General features: G+C 41.0%; 1 protein-coding gene across 8 annotated transcripts in view; it reads left to right on the top strand.

Moving 5' to 3' along the window:
* Positions 1–22,539, top strand: part of DMD (dystrophin) — a 3,834,938-nt gene that overhangs the window by 2,265,721 nt on the left and 1,546,678 nt on the right. For all 8 annotated transcript variants that reach the window (XM_073550686.1, XM_073550687.1, XM_073550688.1 and 5 more), the window contains 2 exons: positions 2,303–2,450; positions 15,895–16,044. In XM_073550686.1, the coding sequence (XP_073406787.1) occupies positions 2,303–2,450; positions 15,895–16,044 (298 nt within the window). The remainder of the gene's footprint in view (positions 1–2,302; positions 2,451–15,894; positions 16,045–22,539) is intronic.

Here is a 22,539-nt window from a genome sequence, read left to right as displayed (position 1 = left end):
ATCAAAGAAATTTTACCACTATCATGAACTACTATATGTCACAATAAAACATAGTCATAATCACTGGGATCCATGGAAGCGTTCCAGAGTTATTACCTCATAAATGGACAGTGATCAGAATTGTAAAAGTTGGCCCGGTCATTAACATGCAAACCACCCTTGGGGGGGTAAAGGTGCTAGTGTCTAATTTACTACATTAAGTGCTGCTCCACTATACAGCTGTCTCCCATGTACCAATCTCGGCCATCCATCTGACTACACTACCTGCCTGTGCTATCCCTGGTGATTGCAATAATAATATTTCAAACTAGACCCAGATCATTACAGTGATATTCTCCTGTTATTTAACTTCATGGTTAATAATAATAATAATAATAATAATAATAATAATAATAATAAAAAGAGATACTAATGACATTCAGATTCATAAAAGCTTTGTATTGCAAATTCATATTACAAAGATTTTCCAATAAACTATCACATTTTTTCTATGGGAAATAGGATTAGGTGAAAAGTAGAGCAATTACCAATAGAAACCAGATTTCTCAAAGGCCCTTTGGGAAGTAAACTCTACAACTTCATTAATATGACTATTTCACTTTTTTCTTGCACTAATTTTTATTTTGTTATGTACTATGTTGTGGGGAGGAGGAGGAATAGGGAACAGCTATGGAAAAAGAGTGATACTAGAAAGTGTCCTTTAATCCCATTCCAGTGGTGTATTCGCAGCAACATTGCTCAGCACAGCTTTATAAGGCTGTTTATGCTGCTTCTGCAGCTGAGTGTGTTACAGAACAATAGAGATGTAGGGGTTCATTTTCTCAGTGTTCATTGCATAGAAGACATCATAGCAGTTAGTTTCCATTTATTTTTGAAAGATAGAGCATGTGTAAGGGAAAAATTGGGGAATTCCGCAACAAACAAGTAAAATAATTGACAAAACTAGTGTTGTGTCACACATACAATTTTATTAGGAAGTACCGTATATACTCGTGCATAAGCTGAGTTTTTCAGCACATATTTTTGTGCTGAAAACATCCCCCTCGGCTTATACATGAGTCAATTGTCCAAGAGGGCTGTCAGGGGAGGAGGAGTGGTGGATCAGTGGGTCATAGGAGGTAGGAGCTGGCAGCTGCTTCTGTAACTGTGCCCGCTGCTAAAGAGAAATTAATATTAATTTCTCCTATAGTGCGCACAGTGACACCCGCAGCCGCCGACTTCCAGAAGACATCACACTTGCCCTCCAGCATGCATTGCATCTCGCTGGTCCTGGTGACCTCGCTGCATTTCATTGAATCTGGCACCAGCAGCATTTCCGGCCAAGCGATCACTTGGCCCCGCTCATTAAGGTAATGAACATGCACGCCTCTCCACTCCCATAGACGTGAAGTGATTATTAATTACCTTAATGAGCGGGGCCACGTGATCACTCGGCAGGAAGAGCTGCTGGTGCCGGAACGAGATGCATCGAAGGCACGCAGGAAGGTGGGTGGGATGTTTGTTTTTTAGTAGGAAACATGCATACAAGGATAGAGGATAGGGAAGCCATGCATACTAGGACAGCGATGGGGAAGCCATGCCTACAAGGACCAAGGACAGGGATGAGGGGAAAATACATACCTGGCTTATACTCAAGTCATTAAGCTTACCCAATTTTTCGTGGCAAAATTAGGTGCCTCGGCTTATACTCGGGTCGGCTTATACTCAAGTGTATATGGTATATTGCAATGCCAGTTAGATATTGATACTGTGAACTTCCACATGAAAGATTTTTTTACAGTTAAATGGATCACTCTCTTGCCCTTACTTCAAAGCCTGCTCCCTGTTGCTGCTCCTAGTGATTGTTTACAAGCTGCTGCGGTGACATCATGACTAGAGCACAAGTACCACTGCAGCAAACCACTGAGCTCAGCGTCTTATGCCATCTACATTGACGATACTGCTGAGCCCAGTGGTTGGCTGCAGCAGTCATTTGTGCTGTAGTTGTAACGTTATCAATACATTCACAAGGAGTAGTGTCAGAGAGAAAGTGATGAAGCAAAGAAAAATTTTTTTGTTTACTGCGATTTTTTTACATTTTTTCTGGTAATGTAGCGCAATTAGGACTTATTTTTGCTGTTTTGTTTTTTCTAGGGGGGAAGCGTTGTTATTTCTGTTAATCCATTTAAGGTTACTAGTAAAATATTGAAAGAGGTGAATTTTTTTTTGTGAAAATAGAAATTTAATATCAATTTTGCATTTTTAAAATATAATAAATATACATTGAATATTAAATTATGATTGTATATACTTGTTTATTTAGACTGGAAGAAGAAAAGAGAAAGTTATATGGACTACAAGAAGACTTAATTAAATTTCGAACTTGGTTAGAAGATGCAGAGGAAATTGCTAAAACACCAGCAGAACAAGGGAATGATCCTCAGCTAAATGAACTGTTGGAGAAAGTAAAGGTAACATGATTTATTTGAAAGGTTTGATTATAATTGTTGAATCTCCTTTTCTGAGTGTTTTTATGTGAATATTATACGAAGATTCTTTTGGTTGAAGGGCAGTATTATTACCTTGCTGCAATTAGTAAAATACACATGCAGTGGGAAAAATAGCGTATATACTCGTGCATAAGCTGAGATTTTGAGCCCATTTTTTTGGGCTGAAAGTCCCCCTCTCGGCATATACACGAGTCAAATACAGGGGGGGGATTGGCGGGGGAGGGGGATCGGGGGTGTCAGATCATACTCCCCTTCTCTGCAGGTCCCCTGCTTGTTCCATGTTGTCGGCGCTGCTCTCTTCCTGCTTCAGTGGTCAAATGGTAACCGCTCATTAAATATGCGCATATTTAATGAGCAGTACCACGTGACCGCTGAAGCAGGAAGAGAGCAGCGCTGACAACATGGAACAAGCAGGGGAGCTGCAGAGACAAGCACAAGAACCAGGTGAGTATGAGCGGGGGGGAGGCATATTCACCTGTCCCTGCGCTATGCTGTCTTGCGTCCTCTGCAGTGACATTCAGGTCAGAGGGCGCGATTATGCCCTCTGCCTGCACAGTCACTGTAGAGCCCGCAACCCTGATGAGCAGGGGCAGCGACGGAGGTTAGTATAGTTTTTTTTGTAATGGAGGCAGCGGCAGCAGCAGCAATATGATGGGGCCACACACTGTGCAGATAACTGGGGCCACACACTGTGCAGATAACAGGAGCCACTCACTGTGCAGCATAACTGGGGCTACTCACTGTGCAGCATAACTGGGGCCACTCACTGTGCAAATAACTGGGGCCACTCACTGTGCAGCATAACTGGGGCCACTCACTGTGCAGCATTATCTGGGGCCACTCACTGTGCAGCATAACTGGGGCCACTCACTGTGCAGATAACTGGGGCCACTCACTGTGCAGCATTATCTGGGGCCACTCACTGTGCAGCATTATCTGGGGCCACTCACTGTGCTGTATAACTGGGGCCACACACTGTGCAGCATTATCTGGGGCCACTCACTGTGCAGCATTATCTGGGGCCACTCACTGTGCTGTATAACTGGGGCCACACACTGTGCAGCATTATCTGGGGCCACTCACTGTGCAGCATAACTAGGGCCACTCTCTGTGCAGCATTTTCTGGGGCCACTCACTGTGCATCATTATCTGGGGCCACACACTGTGCAGCATTATCTGGGGCCACTCACTGTGCACCCTCGGCTTATACGTGAGTCAATAAATTTTCCCAGTTTTTTGTGACAATATTAGGGGGTCGGCTTATACACGGGTCAGCTTATACACGAGTATATACGGTAATTACGTGATCATAGGTACCCTTCAACTGTGAGCGACAGTCTTAAAAAAATCCAGAAAATCACACTGTATGATTTTTACATAATTAATTTGCATTTTATTGCATGAAATAAGTATTTTATACAATAGGAAAACAGAACTTAACAATTAATACAGAAACCCTTGTTTGAAATTACAGAGGTAAGATGTTTCCAAGTTTGCACACACTGCAGCAGGCATAAGTTCTATTTTGGTCTCATCTGACCACATGGACTCCTCCAATGCCTCCTCTGAATCATCCAGATGGTCATTAGCAAACTTCAAATGGGCCAGGACATGTGCTGGTGTGGACAGGGGAACCTTGCATGCCCTGAAGGAGTTTAATACATGACGGCGTACTGTGTTACTAACTGTAATGTTTGAGACTCTGGTCCCAGTTCTCTTCAGGTTATTAACCAGGTCCTCCCATGTAGTTCTGGGCTGATTCCTGACCTTTTTCTGAACCATCCTTACCCTAAGCTGTGAAATCTTGCAAGGATCCCCAGACCAAGGAAGACTGACAGACATCTTGTGTTTCTTACATTTTCCAATAATTGTGCCAACAGTTGTTGCATTCTCACCAAGCTGCTTGCTGTAGCCCATGCCAGCCTGTGCAAGTTTACAATTTTGTCCCTGGTGTCCTTAGACAGTCCTTTGGTCTTTACCATGGTGGAGAGGTTGGAGTGTCATTGATTGAGGTGTCTTTTATACAGGTAACAAGTTCATACAGGTGCATTTAATACAGGTACTGACTGCAGAGTAGGTGCGCTTCTTAAAAGAAAACTAACAGGTCTGTGAGAGCCAGAATTCTTGCTGGTTGGTAGGTGAACAAATACTTATGTGGAGTCGGGAAGGAATTTTTTTCCCCAATGTGAAGCTTACTGTTTGCCACATGGGGTTCTTTTGCCTTCCTCTGGATCAACATGTTAGGGCAAGTTAGGATAGGATATGGGTTGAACTAGATGGACTTAAAGTCTTCCTTCAACCTTAATAACTATGTTACTATGTTATTTCATGCAATTAAATGAAATGTGTAATTATGTAAAAATCATACAATGTGATGTTCTGTTTTTTATTTTTAGATTCTGTCTCTCACAGTTGAAATGTAGCTACAATAAAAATTATAGACCTCTCTATTCTTTGTAGGTGGGAGAACTTGCAAAATCAGATGTGTATCAAATATCTTATTTTCCCCACTTTATAAAATATTGAATTTAGAACTAGTTAATTGTCAATGGCACCCATAGTAAGTAGTTTGTGTCCACATTGGAGTCAGTATATGCTCAATATGAAGAGCTACTGTCATGTTAAGACACTGATAATTATAATATTAATACTAATAATAATAATCTTTATTTTTATATAGCGCTAACATATTACGCAGCACTTTACAGTTTGCACACATTATCATCACTGTCCCCGATGGGGCTTACAATCTAAATTCCATATCAGTATGTCTTTTATTAGAACTACAAGGGAAAATTTACAGTATACTGAGCATGTAGCTTTAAGTGGAATCTGTAACCTCCTAAAACTCAAATTAAATTAAATGCACAGTCATACAGTGGCTTAGCCATTATAAATGCCCCTAAATAGATTAATCATTAGTTTTAATGTTCAGAAAAAACTGTTTGATCAATATGTAAATTAGGGTGCTCACTACTTTCTTAGTGTGATTATTGTCTGAAACAAATCTTACTGCTTGAATGGGCATACTGAAAGTGCATGAGCTGCTGAACATGCACACAGACTTCTCTGCTTCAGCTGCTTGCTACTCTTCTGGGTGTAGTGTCCACCACGGAGTGGTGTGCGCTCTGGCTCCAGCAGTAGCAATGTGTGTGCATGCTGCCTTTTATCCCAAACTGCCATTGTGTCCACTCGCACGCCGGAGAATTCTGCTCACTCTGGGCAGTCAAACACTATCAATCAAGATGCAAGGAGGAGCATTGTCATGCTGATTTAGGAGGTGGAATGGTTCATTGAGCTAGGGCCATGTCAAGAGTGTACCAAGTGCCCTAAATTGTATGTTGATTAAAAATAATTTTCTTAACAATAACCACATATATTAATTTACTAAAGGGATGTATAGTGAAACCTCCACCAGGGGGAGCTGGCGAGGGAAGAGAGGCTGCACACTACGGGTAGCAACACTGAGCAACTGCACAGGTGTCACAGGTAATGGGAGAGAATGGTCAGATGAACTGAGTCAGAAACTATCAGGAGCTAACATACCAGAAGCAGCAGCAATACACGTACTCAAAATACCAAGCCGAGATATCATAGCTGAATGCCCCTATGGAATAATGACTTCTTCCCGGTGCTACTTGAACATCCATCTGCCGAGTTTTGGATTCAGTATAGTGTCTCTACGATAGATGATCTATATGATCATGGAACTTTGGTGTCCTTTGAACAATTACAAGTTGGTCGCAGTGTCCCGAGATCCCAGTTCTTTAGTTATTTACAACTAAGGTCAGCATTTCAATCGCACATGAGATATGTAGGTATAAATAATGCCATTTCGTCTCTACCCTTGATAGGGATCCTTAAATTACAGGGCCCTCAGGGCCTCATCTCCTCTCTGTATACATATATGTTGTCAGTGGGGACAGAATGTGCCTTAGATTCCGTTAAGAAGAAATGGGAAAGGCTCATTCCAGATACACAGGGAGAGGAGTGGAAAGAAATCCTGGAGTCGCCAATCAGGGTATCTCCATCTGCCAACAACAGGATGATACAATTGTATGTCATTAATCAATCATATTTGACTCCAACTCGACTTTTCAAGATGGTCCGACACACGTCATCGGAATGTTTGAGATGTCACACAATAGATGCAGACTTTATCCATATGATCTGGTGCTGTCCTGTTGCTGCGCAATACTGGAGGGAGGTGACATCATTATTGACATCTTTGATACAAGCCCCTGTTTCCCTTGAGCCACTGATCTGTCTATTTGGAGTATGGGATGAGGAGGCATGGGGTCACTATGTTGGGATTTTTCTACGGGAGACACTGTTTATGGCACGAAAGGTACTAGCATTACGGTGGATGGGGAATTCACCCCCTTCTCTTGGGTCCTGGATCACTTTGGTAAATGCGATTATCCCATATGAACGTACGCTGTATCCCAACAGAGGGCGCCCGGGTAAATTCGAAAAGATTTGGGAGAGGTGGAATTCCTCTCACCTTACTTTGTAGAGCAGGGATGTCGCACAGTAAACAGCTCATTATATGGAAGTAGGCTGCGGTATAGTTTATGTTTTTGTAGGTGTAGGCATGATTTAGAAGCTAGGCAGGCTTCATCATTGGAATAATAACACAAAGCCATTGTAATTTAATTGGTATTATGTTTTGCTTTATTTATATACAACTGATGCACGCATTATGCTTTACATTTCAGGTTATCTGAACATATATATGTTTTGTATCAAGCTTAACATCATATACTAAGTGTGTGTATTGTATAACTGGTTATGGTTTAATAAACGAATTTAAAAAAAAAAAATACCAAGCTGAGGGTCAGAAAGCCAAACATGAGCATTGGGTCCAAAAACATGAGGCGAAATACGTGGTCGGGGTGAAAGCTGGGGAATCAAATACCAGAGAGGGAACGTAGCAGCAGAGATGAATACCAAGAGGCGGGGTCAGAAATCAGTCCGGGTCATACACTTGGATACAAGTCAAAGGCAGGAGGATCACCAAGGTACAAGGGTCAGAGGCTCTAAACTGGAAGCTTGAGCTATCACTAACACTGGTCAGCAGGCTGTGACAGACTGAAATAGCCCAGCTAGCTCCAGAACGAGGCTGAGGAGATTAACCCCCACATGACCAGTCCAGAGTGAAGACAGCAGAAAATAAACTCTGGACTGGACCATGACAGTATGAGTTTTATAGGGGTTAGGTCCCTTAGACTTAGGTTATTCTGTCTTGGGGGATTGCCAGACAAACTGGAGTTTATATCACCCTCTTAAATAGCCATAGGATAAAAATATATGCACAGGCATCAGCACTTTAAAAACCAAGAACTGGAGTACGATGGGCCCCGATGCAAGATTTGGATTGGGCCTCCCATCCTGGCATATAAATGTCCTTCTTTTTGGTATATATGTCCCTCACCTTGACGCCATCCTGATATAGATATATGTCCTCTATCCTGGTATATATGTCCCGCATCCTGGAATATATATATACAGTATATAAACTGTATATATATATATATATATATATATATATATATATAGTGCCCTGCAAAAATATTGGGCCCTCTAGAACTTTTCAACCTTTTCCCACATATCATGCTTCAAACATAAAGATACCAAATGTAAATTTTTGGTGAAGAATCAACAGCAAGTGGGACACAATTGTGAAGTTGAGCGAAATTTATTGGTTATTTAAAATTTTTGTAAAAATACAAAAACTGAAAAGTGGGGCACGCAATATTATTGGGCCCCTGTACTTTCAGTGCAGCAAAATCACTCCAGAAGTTCATTGTGGATCTCTGAATCATCCAATGTTGTCCTAAATGACTAATGATGATAAATATAATCCACCTGTGTGTAATCAAGTCTCCGAATAAATGCACCTGCTGTTATAGTCTCAGGGTTCTGTTTGAAACACAGAGAGCATCATTAAGACCAAGAAACACAACAGGTAGGTCTGTGATACTGTTGTGGAGAAGTTTAAAGCCGGATTTGGATACAAACTAATTTCCAAAACATTAAACATTCCAAGGAGCACTGTGCCAGCGATCATATTGAAATGGAAGGAGTATCATACCACTGCAAATCTACCAAGACCCGGCTGTCCCTCTAAACTTTCATCTCATACAAGGAGAAGACTGATCAGAGATGCAGCTAAGAGGCCCATGATCACTCTGGATGAACTGCAGAGATTTACAGCTGAGGTGGGACAGTCTATCCATAAGACAACAATCAGTCGTACACTGCACAAATCTGGCCTTTATGGAAGAGTGGCAAGAAGAAAGCCATTTCTCAAAGATATCCATAAAAAGTGTTGTTTAAAGTTTGGAACAAGCCACTTTGGGGGACACACCAAACTTGTGGAAGAAGGTGCTCTGGTCAGATGAAACCAAAATCGAACTTTTTGGCAACAATGCCAAACGATATGCTTTGCATAAAGGCAACACAGCTCATCACCCTGAACATACCATCCCCACTGTCAAACATGGTGGTGGCAGGATCATGGCTTGGGCCCGCTTTTCTTCAGCAGGGACAGGAAAGATGGCTAAAATTGATGGGAAGATGGATGGAGCCAAATACAGGACCATTCTTGAAGAAATCCTGTTAGAGTCGGTAAAAGACCTGAGACTGCGACAGAGATTTGTCTTCCAACAAGACAATGATCCCAAACATAAAGCAAAATCTACAATGGAATGGTTCACAAAAAAACGTATCCAGGTGTTAGAATGGCCAGTCAAAGTCCAGACCTGAATCCAATCGAGAATCTGTGGAAAGAGCTGAAAACTGCTGTTCACAAACGATCTCCATCCAACCTCACTGAGCTCGAGCTGTTTGCCAAGGAAGAATGGGCAAGAATTTCAGTCTTTCGATGTACAAAATTGATAGAGACAAAACCCAAGCAACTTGCAACTATAATCGCAGCTAAAGGTGGCACAATAAAGTATTACGTTAAAGGGGCTGAATAATATTGAACTCCCCATTTTTCCGTTTTTGTATTTCCACAAAAATGTAAAATAACCAATAAATTTTGTTCAACTTCACAATTGTGTCCCACTTGTTGTTGATTCTTGACCAAAAATTTACATTTGGTATCTTTATGTTTGAAGCATGATATGTGGGAAAAGGTTGAAAAGTGTTAGATTTCGGGTTCCAGGTGCTGCACAGCAGGAATCCCGAGCCTTGCCACCTTCCGTCTCCCATTCCTCTCCGGCCGCAGTGGAGTCTGCTCAGCAGAATTCACAATCCTGGCATTCAGCCGACACCAGCATTGTGGGTTCAGTTGCTACTGCCACCTCCGGTTCAGTTATGGTAATGCAACCTGGCCAGCAGCAAAAGACTCCAGAGGCTGTCTTTCCTTCGGCCCACTGAGCATGCTCATTAGACGATCTCCCATTGGGGATCGGGAGTCACATGCTCCGGTCCTTCTCCTGTTCCGATTGGTCCATCTGGAAAATCAGGAAGGTCACGGAAGCGCACGGCTATAAAAGGTCCACATGCCTGCTCGGCCATGCGCTAGTATAGACTCTTGTTGCTATATGTGTGGATGATGACGGTTGCATGTACCAGGTGAATGACTCATTAAGTTTCCCTTCCCTTGGATATTACGTATGTGGTTAAGGAACTAGTTTCAGAGTCACATGCCACACGCTCGGTAGGTCTTGAGGGACGCTGGTCCTGTGTCCTGGGGCCAGGGTTCTGTGACCATATACCGTGCGTTCATCTCTCCGAGCGCTGTGAGTGCAAACAGGCTCGACATTTGTGTATTAGCGATGGTGCGGCTTTGTGAGGTAACAGAGTCCGCCTAGCGCACACCGGGTGACGTTTAACCCGTGTGTGTTATACCGCCATATAAGGCATCCGCCATTACTTAGCAGCAGTGTACCACCTCTGCACGGTGGTCCCCGGGCGGCGATCGCACCTTCTATTATTTTATAATTTGGTGCATTCTGCCAGCCCTAACAGAAAAGTTCCAGGGGGCCGAATACTTTCGCAGGGCACTTTATATATATATATATATATATACCACATCCTGGTATATATGTCCCTTATCCTGGGCCCCATCCTGGTATATGTATCCCCCATCTTGGTGTATATATCCCCCATCCTGGTAAAAATATACTCAATCCTGGTAAGGTGTTCCCCATCCTGGTATATATAATTCCCATCCTGGTATATATGTCCCTTATCCTGGGTTTATCCTGGTATGTATGTGTGGCGCCCCTGAGGGTCCAATCGCCACAGAGGTACTGCACCTCATCCATAGGTGTGGTATCCCACTCTCAGATAAGGAGGGAGCACTACCCAGGACTCTAACACTCGCACCCAGCACACACCAGTTCAGTCAGGGCATCTGGGTGTACACTTAGGGAGGATAGCCTCATCCCAGGCTGGCTAGGAAATGGTGTTGGGGAATGAGTTGGGAAGGTAGAGAAGGGGTGGAGCTTAAGGGAGTAACAGTTGGTGGGAGGAGTTAGTGCAGAGGTAAGAAGATTGTTCTGGAAAGAGTCAGTCAGTCAGAGGGGAGTGAGAGAATGAGTGGGGGCTGACAGAGTCTGAGGAGAATTAGAGAGAACGTGATGAGACAGAGAAGGAGGAGTGCAGTATGAAGAGTTGGAGAAAGAGTTGTGAGGGGAGCCTGAAGGAAGCTCTCGGGAGGACAGAAGTGGTCCGTGGGGCATGGGAAGTGTGGAGGCCACCCGTGGGGCCTGTATCCAGAAGTGGAAGGACCAGGTCGCAGTGGGGGAGCCGGCCCTAGTGGAGGACTACAAGACTCAGCTAGCAAGCCGGAGGCTGAGGTAACTGTACGTACCTCAGCTGCAACCACATCCATTCACCAAAATGTCAGCCATATAGGAGAAAGGGAACTCAGAGAACATTGCCCAACAAGGTGCGCAGCTGCTGGCTTGGGGACACTGTGAAGGTGTTGGGCATAAGAAGTGGAAACTAGTAGAGTGAGATGGCGAGGAGAGAAATACAAAGAAGGAAGTCCAGGAAAGGTGTACCCAATCTACCTGGGAGTATGCTGGACCCCTCACCTGGAGGATACGGCACTAAGTAGGCACCTGCGCACAAGAGAACTGTGAGTAAAATATTGGAAACTACATCCTGCTGTGTCAACTGAGTCATTTACGTCTCACCTGCCCTGCACCACACTCACCACAACAGCCACTATTATCACTTTTAACATCCTAACTGCCCTGGGACACAGCTCTACCTGTGGAGAGCTTAACCATCTTTGTTGTCCTAACACCATCCCAGAGGATCTGCATTGCAGCGTCGGCTACCCTTGCCGAATACCACGGGTGGCGTCACAAACTATTTCCTCTACAAACTAGCCTTTCATCATCATCGTTTATTAATATTACTTGACTTCCAGGGCCATGGACCAGGCCACTGCTGCTGTGACATTCCCCTTTAAGAACCAACTGGCCCATTACCAAGTACCCCACGGCCCTGAGGGGCATGCCATATGTTCTTCATTCTGATATGTATGTCCCTTACACTGGGCACCATCTGGTATGTATGTTCCCCATCCTGGTATATATGTTGCTATTCCTGGGCACCACACTGGTATGTATGTCCCTTATCCTGGGACCATCCTAGTATTTATCCCTCATCCTGGCATATGTCCTCCATTCAGCCACTGTTCTTTAATGCATAGAAAAAAATTATTATTCTACTCACCTTCCCTCCTCTTCCCTGCTGCGCTGCATCCTCTTCTGAAGTCAGCAGCTGACTTCTGTGTGCAAGCGATAGGAATGCATGACGTCACTGCCATAAACACCCAGTAAAGTGCATGCCAATGTCAGCTGCTGGACTCTAACTGGCTGGCAGCATGTATTGCTCAGAATGGATCCGAGGATGCATATTCAGTAGAAGTTGCGCTGGTGTTGACGTGCACTTCAACCTTTGAGACCACGATCATTATGCCCCTGGCTCAAGGATATTCTAATCCAAAACCAGAGAAATGCAGTGTTGGATGCCACAGCAATGCATTCAGTGTTCTACTCAGTCTTGTCTCTGATTGAGGTAGTAGTCAATAACTGTATCACTACAAACATTCCTCAGTGCAAATGTCTTGTTACAAAATTATTATAAGATATTATTCTAAACAAGAATTTCAGAATATTTTAAATATTATACCAACAGATAGAAACATACAGGGTGGACCATTTATATGGATACACCTATATAAAATGGGAATGGTTGGTGACCCAGATCGGCACGCTGAATTTCCAGAATGGGCAAAACAAAAATTGTAACAGGTCCCTCAGTTTACACAGAACATTATGTTCAGTGATGAGGCAAGTTTTTTTGAGTGGGCCATTTATATGGATACATCTAAATAAAATGGGAATGGTGACAGTTTTCTTGCGTAGGGTGTCTTGCATTGAAATCTGCTGCAATGACCCGGGTACTGCATTCACCAGACATCAACACAATTTCTATCTGATCCTCACGTGTTATCCTCTGTGATATGTCAATAGCTGTAACCAAAGAGAAACTTGTAAATAACTCATGAAAAAATAAAGTTACATTAAAACCAAGCACACCACTGTTTTTCTTGTGAAATTCTCAATAAGTTTGATGTGTCACATGACCCTCTTCCCATTGAAAAAAATAAAGTTAGATCCAAAATGTCCAACTTCAAAATGGCCACCATGGTCACTACCCATTTTGAAAAGTTTTCCCCCTCCCATATACTAATGTGGCACAAACAAGAAGTTAATATCACCAACCAGTTCCATTTTATTTAGGTGTATTCATATAAATGGCCCACCCTGTAGCATCATCAATAGGATAGAAGGCTATTCCAAGAACAATATTTTAAGATGCAGGTTGCGTCAACAGCAAAAATATAAACAGATAAATAGTTCACAGGGTAAATACAGAAATCTGTAAAAAGGAAAAAAAATATCATAAACAGGAGGCTACTGGAAAGTTGGAGTAGTAAAACTTAATCATGTCATTCAGGAGATCATGAAAAGGTTCCTAAAAAGGGTTAGTCCACAGTATTTATTTTATTCGTTTATATAGCGCCATTAATTCCACAGCGCTTTACAGACATTATCATCACTGTCCCTGACAGTGCTCACAATCTAGAATCCCTGTCAGTATGTCTTTGGAGTGTGGGAGGAAACCCAGGCAAACACAGGGAGAACATACAAACGCCTTGCAGATGTTGTCCTTGGTGGGATTTGAACCCAGGTTCCCAGCGCTGCAAGGCTGCACTGCTAACCACTGAGCCACCGTGCTGCACTGTATCTGCAATATTCCTGATTTGCAAATCTGACTTTCTACTTACTAATATAAACCCAACTTCCATTGCTTTGCAGATTTATTGTTTAGGGTGCTAGGAAAGCTGAATGTTTCTTAGTATCTCATAGAGGTCACCACAGCTCTTACCCATTCTATCAAAAATCAGAAATGTTCTTTTATGAACTGATATAACCTACCTCCATGTGAAACTGCTATCTATAGTAGGTGAGTTCAATAGAGGGCATGTTGCTCTATATTTTAATAATTTGTTTAGTATGTAAATTGTTTTAATCAGACAGGAGAGCACAGTACAAAACAGTATGTGGGTCCTTTGCAGTCCAATAATGTGTCTGCAAGAGATGCTTCTTGCTGGTTAGAGGTGGTAGTAGACCCCCTTAACTCCTGGGCTACTATGCGACAGAACAGGTTGCACCAATGGTATGTTCACTCTGGTTTCAATGGTTCTAGATCTCCAGTAAGGCATCTTGGAGGGGTACAGCAGCTTATCCTTAAGAAAGGGCTAATTCTTTCCCAATTATATGTATAGGGCCTAACTTCAGAGGCCCCCAATCTCATGAAGGGGGGAGAGAGCGGGCTACTACAGATTTTGAGTTTTATTTATATATATATATATAGATTGATTTGATTTCAAATTTTCCAAAACATGGTCACATGGGTCTTCAGTGTTCAGAACTTCTGGATGTGACTAGGCCTAACATGACAATGTGATGCCTAACATGACAATGTGATGCCTAATCAGCATCAGAAAATCCAAAGAAAGAAGTCAAAAGGGAGCAATGGATGACTTGGGGGGTGTTGTTCTAACATATATTTTATATTTATCAAATGCAAGTAGAATTTTATAAGCTTCCTGTAAAATAATTTGTTTTCTCCTGGTGTACAGAAAAAGCGCTATAGCCATGAGCTGTCAGAAATTCAAGTGAAAAGTGAGATATCCCAGGCTCTAGAATAAAAACTTTATTTAGAAATTAGTTATAAAATAAATCCATCAAAACAGGGTATACAGACACACTGCCAATGCAAGCCCGATACATAATGCGTCCATGTCTTAGGAAACACTGTGCATCGGAAACCCACTGATGGTGTGTTTGTGCACCATGTTTTGATGGATTTTATTATGACTGTATAAAGTTTTGAGTTTTGGATACCTCTATTTTCATGTGGACTATTTTTTAACTCCTTCCTTCACCTTCATTTATTATGCTTTGCATTCAGGAGAGACCTCGGTACATGATAAATGATATTTTAGAGCACCTTTGATTCTGATTACATTTTATTCAGACCAAATCAAATTTGCTTGGCGATTTGAGTGAATCTGTCCAAAACTAATTTCAGGACAGTCGCTCATTTGTACTATTGTATAAAAAGGTATCCCCATGTCAAGATATGTTTACACGGGAAACATAGTTGCTGCAGTATTTCTATACATCATTATCCGCACAGAGGAAATCATTGATGTTTTCACTGCACAAATTCTGGGGCCAAACCTCTGACTTCACTTATTGGCATTACAGCATATATAGAGACAGATTTCCCTTCCTCAGACATGAATGTTTAACCCTGTAAGACAATTAATTGAAACTACCACAGTATAAAAGTTATATTTTTATTTGATCGATTGAACCTTTAAAATACCCAACTAAAAGGAATTCAGACTAAAAAAGACACAGGTGTTTCTACCATGCTTTAATAAGACCATTTGAAATGTGTTTTGTGGTCTGATCATTGTGAATGAAGTGTGAGCTCGTCCGTAGCCATGTGGTGATCAGTCAGTTTCATCTCCGGTACAAATGTGACAAAAAGCCTTGCCAAGAGTTGAAAAGACGTGTTCCTACATTCAATTGAAGATGAAGAAAGGTGACATACTGTATAAGCTCTTGCATTACCTACTAACCACATGGTTCTGTAAAGAAATGGCCAAAAGCAGTGACCAGAACTGTTGTGATGCTGCGTCTGTATTTCTCTGTGATTAATCTAAAAATGAAATTATTTGTCCTTTAGTTGCCGGTCTTGATGTATCGGCAGAATGATTAGTTGAACGCTTTGCATACCTTTGAGTGCTCAGTATATATGATTTAAAGTACATTTATTGTGTTTTTCTTCTCAGGTGAAGGTAGAAGAACTTCTACCACGAAAAGAAGTTTTGAAACAATTGAATGAAACCGGAGGGACAGCAATAGAAAGTACTACAATAGCTCCAGAAGAAAAGCAAAAAATAGAGGTTGGCCTCAAAGAGGCTAATCAGCGTTGGATAAAGGTAAGTTTTAGATGTCAATATTTTTTATAAATGAATGCGCAATATCAAATATATTTCATAGGCAACTTTATATGGATGTGATAACAATCTATTGATATATAACCTCAAATACTGAAATATCAAAGTATATTCAAGTTGTATTTTTATTATTGCAAATGAAGAGAATAGTGCTAGATTTTAGATTAGAGGTGAAGAGTTAAGAAACATTCATAAATTGTGAACCTGTGAAGCGTGATGAAACATTTGTTAAATGTTTGCTGTTTTTCGCTCAGTGAAGATACTTGTAAAGGCCCCTTTACATTTAGCAATGCACAAGCGATCCCGACCACGATATGACCCGGTCAGGATCGCTCTTGCATCGCTAAATGGTCGCTAGTGAGCTGCCACACAGGCAGATCTCACAGCGATGTAGCGACGCAGCAGCAGTCATTACTTACCTTTCAGATGCGCGATCATGACGTCCTCCCGCCCGCGTCCACGCCCCGCTCGTCGGCGCCAGCAGGAAGCGCCCGACGAGAAATGGAGCTGCACAATCTCGCGCGATCACCGACAGACAGCGGGGGAGCCAGTCGGAGGTAAGTATCACACATAGCGATATCGCTAGCAATATCGCTGCTGCATCACAAAATCGGTGGCGCTTTAGCGATATTGCTAGCGATATCGCTATGTGTAAAGTCCCCTTAAGGCATTGAATTTTGCAGTTTAGATAAGAGACACAGATGCAATTTGATATGCACTATATCGAGGAAGGATTTAAATCGAGCTGTCAACTGGAGTAATTCTTGGCAGGTTCATTCAGATTTTGAAATTTATTAGGCCCCATTCATAAGTCTGTTTATTTTTCACATAAGTCATATCAGTGTTTGGATCAAATTTTCATCAGCATTTGATAGGTGTGCGTTTTTATCATAAGTGTTTCATCAGTGATTTTCTCGCATTATAAGAAATAAATTATAAAGCTTTGCCTAATATTATAATATTAAAAATGGACAGCACTTGGATCGCGCATGGATGAAATCTTTGTGTTACCGGTGATTTTCATAGACTTGCATACTGTAGGTTATTTTTATCCATAGCTCATATCATAAATGTACAGTTGTGGCCAAAAGTATTGACACCCCTGCAATTCTGTCAGATAATACTCAGTGTCTTTCTGAAAATGATTGCAAACACAAATTCTTTGGTATTATTATCTTCATTTAATTTGTCTTAAATGAGAAAACACAAAAAGAATTGTCCTAAAGCCAAATTGGATATAATTCCACACCAAACATAAAAAAGAGGGTGGACAAAAGTATTGGCACTGTTCGAAAAATCAAGTGATGCTTCTCTAATTTGTGTAATTAACAGCACCTGTAACTTACCTGTGGCACCTAACAGGTGTTGGCAATAACTAAATCACACTTGCAGCCAGTTGACATGGATTAAAGTTGACTCAACCTCTGTCCTGTGTCCTTGTGTGTACCACATTGAGCATGGAGAAAAGAAAGAAGACCAAAGAACTGTCTGAGGACTTGAGAAACCAAATTGTGAGGAAGCATGAGCAATCTCAAGGCTACAAGTCCATCTCCAAAGACCAGAATGTTCCTGTGTCTACCGCGCGCAGTGTCATCAAGAAGTTTAAAGCCCATGGCACTATGGCTAACCTCCCTAGATGTGGACGGAAAAGAAAAATTGACAAGAGATTTCAACGCAAGATTGTGCGGATGTTGGATAAAGGACCTCGACTAACATCCAGACAAGTTCAAGCTACCCTGCAGTCCCAGGGTACAACAGTGTCTGTATGGTAGGAGACCCAGGAAGACCCCACTTCTTACCCTGAGACATAAAAAAGCCAGGCTGGAATTTGCCAAAACTTACCTGAAAAAGCCTAAAACGTTTTGGAAGAACGTTCTCTGGTCAGATGAGACAAAAGTAGAGCTTTTTGGGCAAACGCATCAACATAGAGTTTACAGGAGAAAAAAAGAGGCATTCAAAGAAAAGAACACGGTCCCTACAGTCAATCATGGCGGAGGTTCCCTGATGTTTTGGGGTTGCTTTGCTGCCTCTGGCACTGGACTGCTTGACCGTGTGCATGGCATATGAAGTCTGAAGACTATCAACAAATTTTGCAGCATAACGTAGGGCCCAGTGTGAGAAAGCTGGGTCTCCCTCAGAGGTCATGGGTCTTCCAGCAGTACAATGACCCAAAACACACTTCAAAAAGCACTAGAAAATGGTTTGAAAGAAAGCACTGGAGACTTCTAAGGTGGCCAGCAATGAGTCAAGACCTGAATCCCATAGAACACCTGTGGAGAGATCTAAAAATGGCAGTTTGGAGAAGGCACCCTTCAAATATCAGGGACCTGGAGTAGTTTGCCAAAGAAGAATGGTCTAAAATTCCAGCAGAGCATTGTAAGAAACTCATTGATGGTTAACGGAAGCGGTTGGTTGCAGTTATTTTGGCTAAAGGTTGTGCAACCAAGTATTAGGCTGAGGGTGCCAATACTTTTGTCTGGCCCATTTTTGGAGTTTTGTGTGAAATGATCAATGTTTTGCTTTTGATTCATTCTCTTTTGTGTTTTTTCATTGAAGACAAATTAAATGAAGATAATAATACCAAAGAATTTGTGTATGTAATCATTTTCAGGAAGAAACTGAGTATTATCTGACAGAATTGCAGGGGTGTCAATACTTTTGGCCACAACTGTACATATTGCCATGATTTTGTTGTAAACACACAGTCTGCAAAAATATGAACATGTTAGCAGCCTCTTAGGCTATAATATAGGCTATAACATAGGCTGTAATGGTACATGAAAACAAAGAAATGAGCTTGAATATACTGTATGTTGGCACTTTGATATGCACTATATCGAGGAAGGATTTAAATCGAGCTGTCAACTGGAGTAATTCACTCTATGGCCATTTAACAGAAAGAACCTAAAATAAAAACAAAATGAGCATATGCCCTACAGTAAGTCAAGTAAATTTCAATAATAACAATACTTAAATAACATAGGGTACTTAATTAAACCTATTTTGGTCAAAAGTATAAAAGTTATCCCAGTAAGACAAGGTGTACCCAATTGGGATGGTCCCTAACTTTTGTAGCTCACCTCACTATATGTCAGCAGACATCAAAATAGATGGGGACAGAGCAGGACCCACACATGACTGTTCAGACACCTGCCTGTGGAAAGCTATATAAACAAAATGCTCAGCCCAAAAGTGGAAGCCGCGCATCTGTTTGTACAAAGTACAAAAACTAAAGTGAAACCAAATGAAATGAGTTGGAATATATGTTGGTATAAGTGCAATGTAGGTGTACATTCACACTGCGGTCATTTAGCAGGCAGAATCAAAGATAAAATTAAAATGAGGAAATACCCTGTAGTAAGTAAATAAGTAATTAGTTAACATGAGGTTTAACAAAAAAATAATAAAATTTATCCCACCTTAACAAGGTGTAGCTAATCGGGACGGGCCCTAAATCTTGTAGATCACCTCACTATGTGTTAGCAAACATCAAAATAGATGGGGGCAGAGTTGGGCAGGTGTCTGAATAGTTGGATCTGGATCCTGTTCTGGCCCCATTTATTTTTATGCCTACTGATACATGTTGTGGTGAACTGCAAGAGTTAGGGACCGTACCAATTGGGTACACCTTGTTAAGGTGAGATTTTATTTTGCTCAAAAGAGTGTTAAGGAAGTACCCTATGTTATTTACATGTTCTATTACTTTTTATTTACAGGGTGGGCCATGTATATGGATACTCCAAAATAAAATGGGAATGGTTGGTGATATCAGCTTTTTGTTTGTGGCACATTAGTATATGGGAGGGGGAAAACTTTTCAAGATGGGTGGTGATCATGGTGGCCATTTTGGATCCAACTTTATTTTTTTCAGTGGGAAGAGGGTCATGTGACACATCAAACTTATTGAGAATTTCATAAAAAAGGTGTGCTTGTTTTTAACATAACTTTATTCTTTCATGAGTTATTTACATTTTTCTCTTTGTTTACATCCATTGACATGTCGCAGAGGTTAACACGTGAGGAGCGGATAGAATTGTGTTGATATCTGGTGAACGCAGTACCTGCGTCATTGCAGCAGATTTCAATGCAAGACACCCTACCCAAGAAAACTATCACCATTCTCATTTGATTTAGATGTATCCATATAAATGGCCCACCCAAAAAAGTTTACCTCATCACTGAACATAATGTTCTGTGTAAACTCAGGGTCCTGTTCCAGTTTTTGCTTTGCCCATTCTGCAAATTCAGCATGCCAATCTGGGTGATCCTCGTTGAAATGCTGCAGCAGCTGGCTTTTGTAAGGGTGCCATTTGTGAGTAGCTAATATCCACTGAAGTGAAGTTCGACTGATGCCAGATAGCGCGCTGAATTTGCAGAATGGGCAAAATAAAAATTGGAACAGGACCCTCAGTTTACAAAGAACATTATGTTCAGTGATGAGGCAAACTTTTATTGGTGGGCCATTTATATGGATACACCTAACTAAAATGGGAATGGTGACAGTTTTCTTGCGTAGGGTGTCTTGCATTGAAATCTTCTGCAATGACCCGGGTACTGCATTCACCAGACATCAAGACAAATTCTATCCGCTCCTCACGTGTTAACCTCTACGACATGTCAATGGCTGTAAACAAAGAGAAACTTGCAAATAACTCATGAAAAAATAAAGTTACATTAAAACCAAGCACACCATTGTTTTTCTTGTGAAATTCTCAATAAGTTTGATCTGTCACATGACCCTTTTCCCATTGGAAAAAATAAAGTTGGATCCAAAATGGCCGACTTCAAAATGGCTGCCATGGTCACCACCCATCTTGAAAAGTTTCCCCTCCCATATACTAACGTGCCACAAACAAGAAGTTGATATCACCAACCATTCCGATTTTATTTGGGTGTATTCATATAAATAGCTCACCCTGTATTTACTTACTATAAGATATATGCTCATTTTGCTAGGTTTTATATTGGGTAAATGTTCTGTGAAAACATGGTGACAGCACGTACATGTAAAACTTGCATCTGAATGAGGCCTTATAGTTCTTTCTAGGAAGGTATATGCCTAGAATCATGGATACCTGGATTGTTTAAAGCATCATATTGAAAACTACAGTGCACATAAGCATTAATACCAATGGTATGTTTGCTGTCAGGCTGTACTAAATTATGACCAAATATGAGTCTTGTACAGTAAAATCCATGGCATGGATCTCTGTTTATCATGACCTCAGCATCTTGAGGTGATGGGCATTTTATAAAGTTGTTCAGCTATATCTTGCAGGTTATTTCTGGAAAACAGTTATTTACTTGCTATAGGCGATTCAATTACTGTTAAAGTAACAGTCTTATTTTTTACCTCCTAAAAAATTCATCAGAATAGCTTCCTGTCTAGAAGGACAATTCACTAATGTCAGCTTCTAAGGTTTATCTACTTGACTAATGATTGCTCAGTAATTACTTCTTAAACTCCAGAACCGACTTAGGGTAACAACTTTATTTTTCCCCACTAAATAATAAATTAAAGTGGCTCAAAAAGAAGCTTTGACATCTGCAAATATAGAAGTGTTCAATGTAATTATAATTGGCTTATTTGCTTTTAATGCCTTGGGCAGCAATCAGCAATAGCCCAAGTTTATTATCTTCAATCATCTTTGAAGATTATGTTGTTTCAGAAATACTCTTTGAACATATCTTAATTTTATCATCAATAGATCTTTTTAGTAAACATTTTCAGAATATTTGCAGTTAGGAAAACGACCCAACTTACATGCTTTATTATAATAAAGTTAAACTGGATGGTCCTTATTAATCTCTTGGCCGCCATTTCATTTAACTAATAGTAGAGCCTTTATTTTCATTAGGGCAAATGGAACCATAAAGTCAAGGCAATGATTATTAACTCATGTGCTAAGCTTAAGATTGAATACAATGAAAGTCATTACAAAGAGATAACAAGCCAAATCAATATCAAGCAACATGGGTTAAAGGTCAATTAGTAAAGCACTTAAGAGTTGTCTGTTTTTTTAAAAAAATGAGACAAAAATGTATAAACTATCAGAAAAAAACACTATTAGCCTCCTTCCTTCATGACTGATTCAGTGCAAATACTCTGGAACTTTCCTTGATCTGTGGTTTACAGACTACCAATGATGGTAGAAATGAATTGAAGAAATATTGTTTTTTCTTTGCTACTTTATAACATTTGCAGCACTGGACAACTCATTTGCATTGAGAAGCTATTGCTGTGAACACACAACATGCATTCAAAGGAGCTCTAAATGGTAGAGAAACAGATCATTAGGCTGAAAAAATGAAATCAATCAGAGAGATAGCAGAAATGCTGGGAATAAGCCAAAACAACAGTTTGGTACTTTCTGCAAAAAAAGAGCACACTAGTGAACTTAGGAACTGAAAAAGGCCTGGATATCTAAGGAAGACAACAGTAGTGAATGAGTACAAAAACCTACAGTCTATGGCCCC

This window comes from Dendrobates tinctorius, unplaced genomic scaffold (assembly GCF_039654945.1).
Source record: "Dendrobates tinctorius isolate UK_male_01 unplaced genomic scaffold, ASM3965494v1 ptg000166l, whole genome shotgun sequence".
Lineage (NCBI taxonomy): Eukaryota > Metazoa > Chordata > Amphibia > Anura > Dendrobatidae > Dendrobates > Dendrobates tinctorius.
Note: the sequence above shows the minus strand (reverse complement) of the source record. Positions and strands in the feature narration are given on the sequence as shown.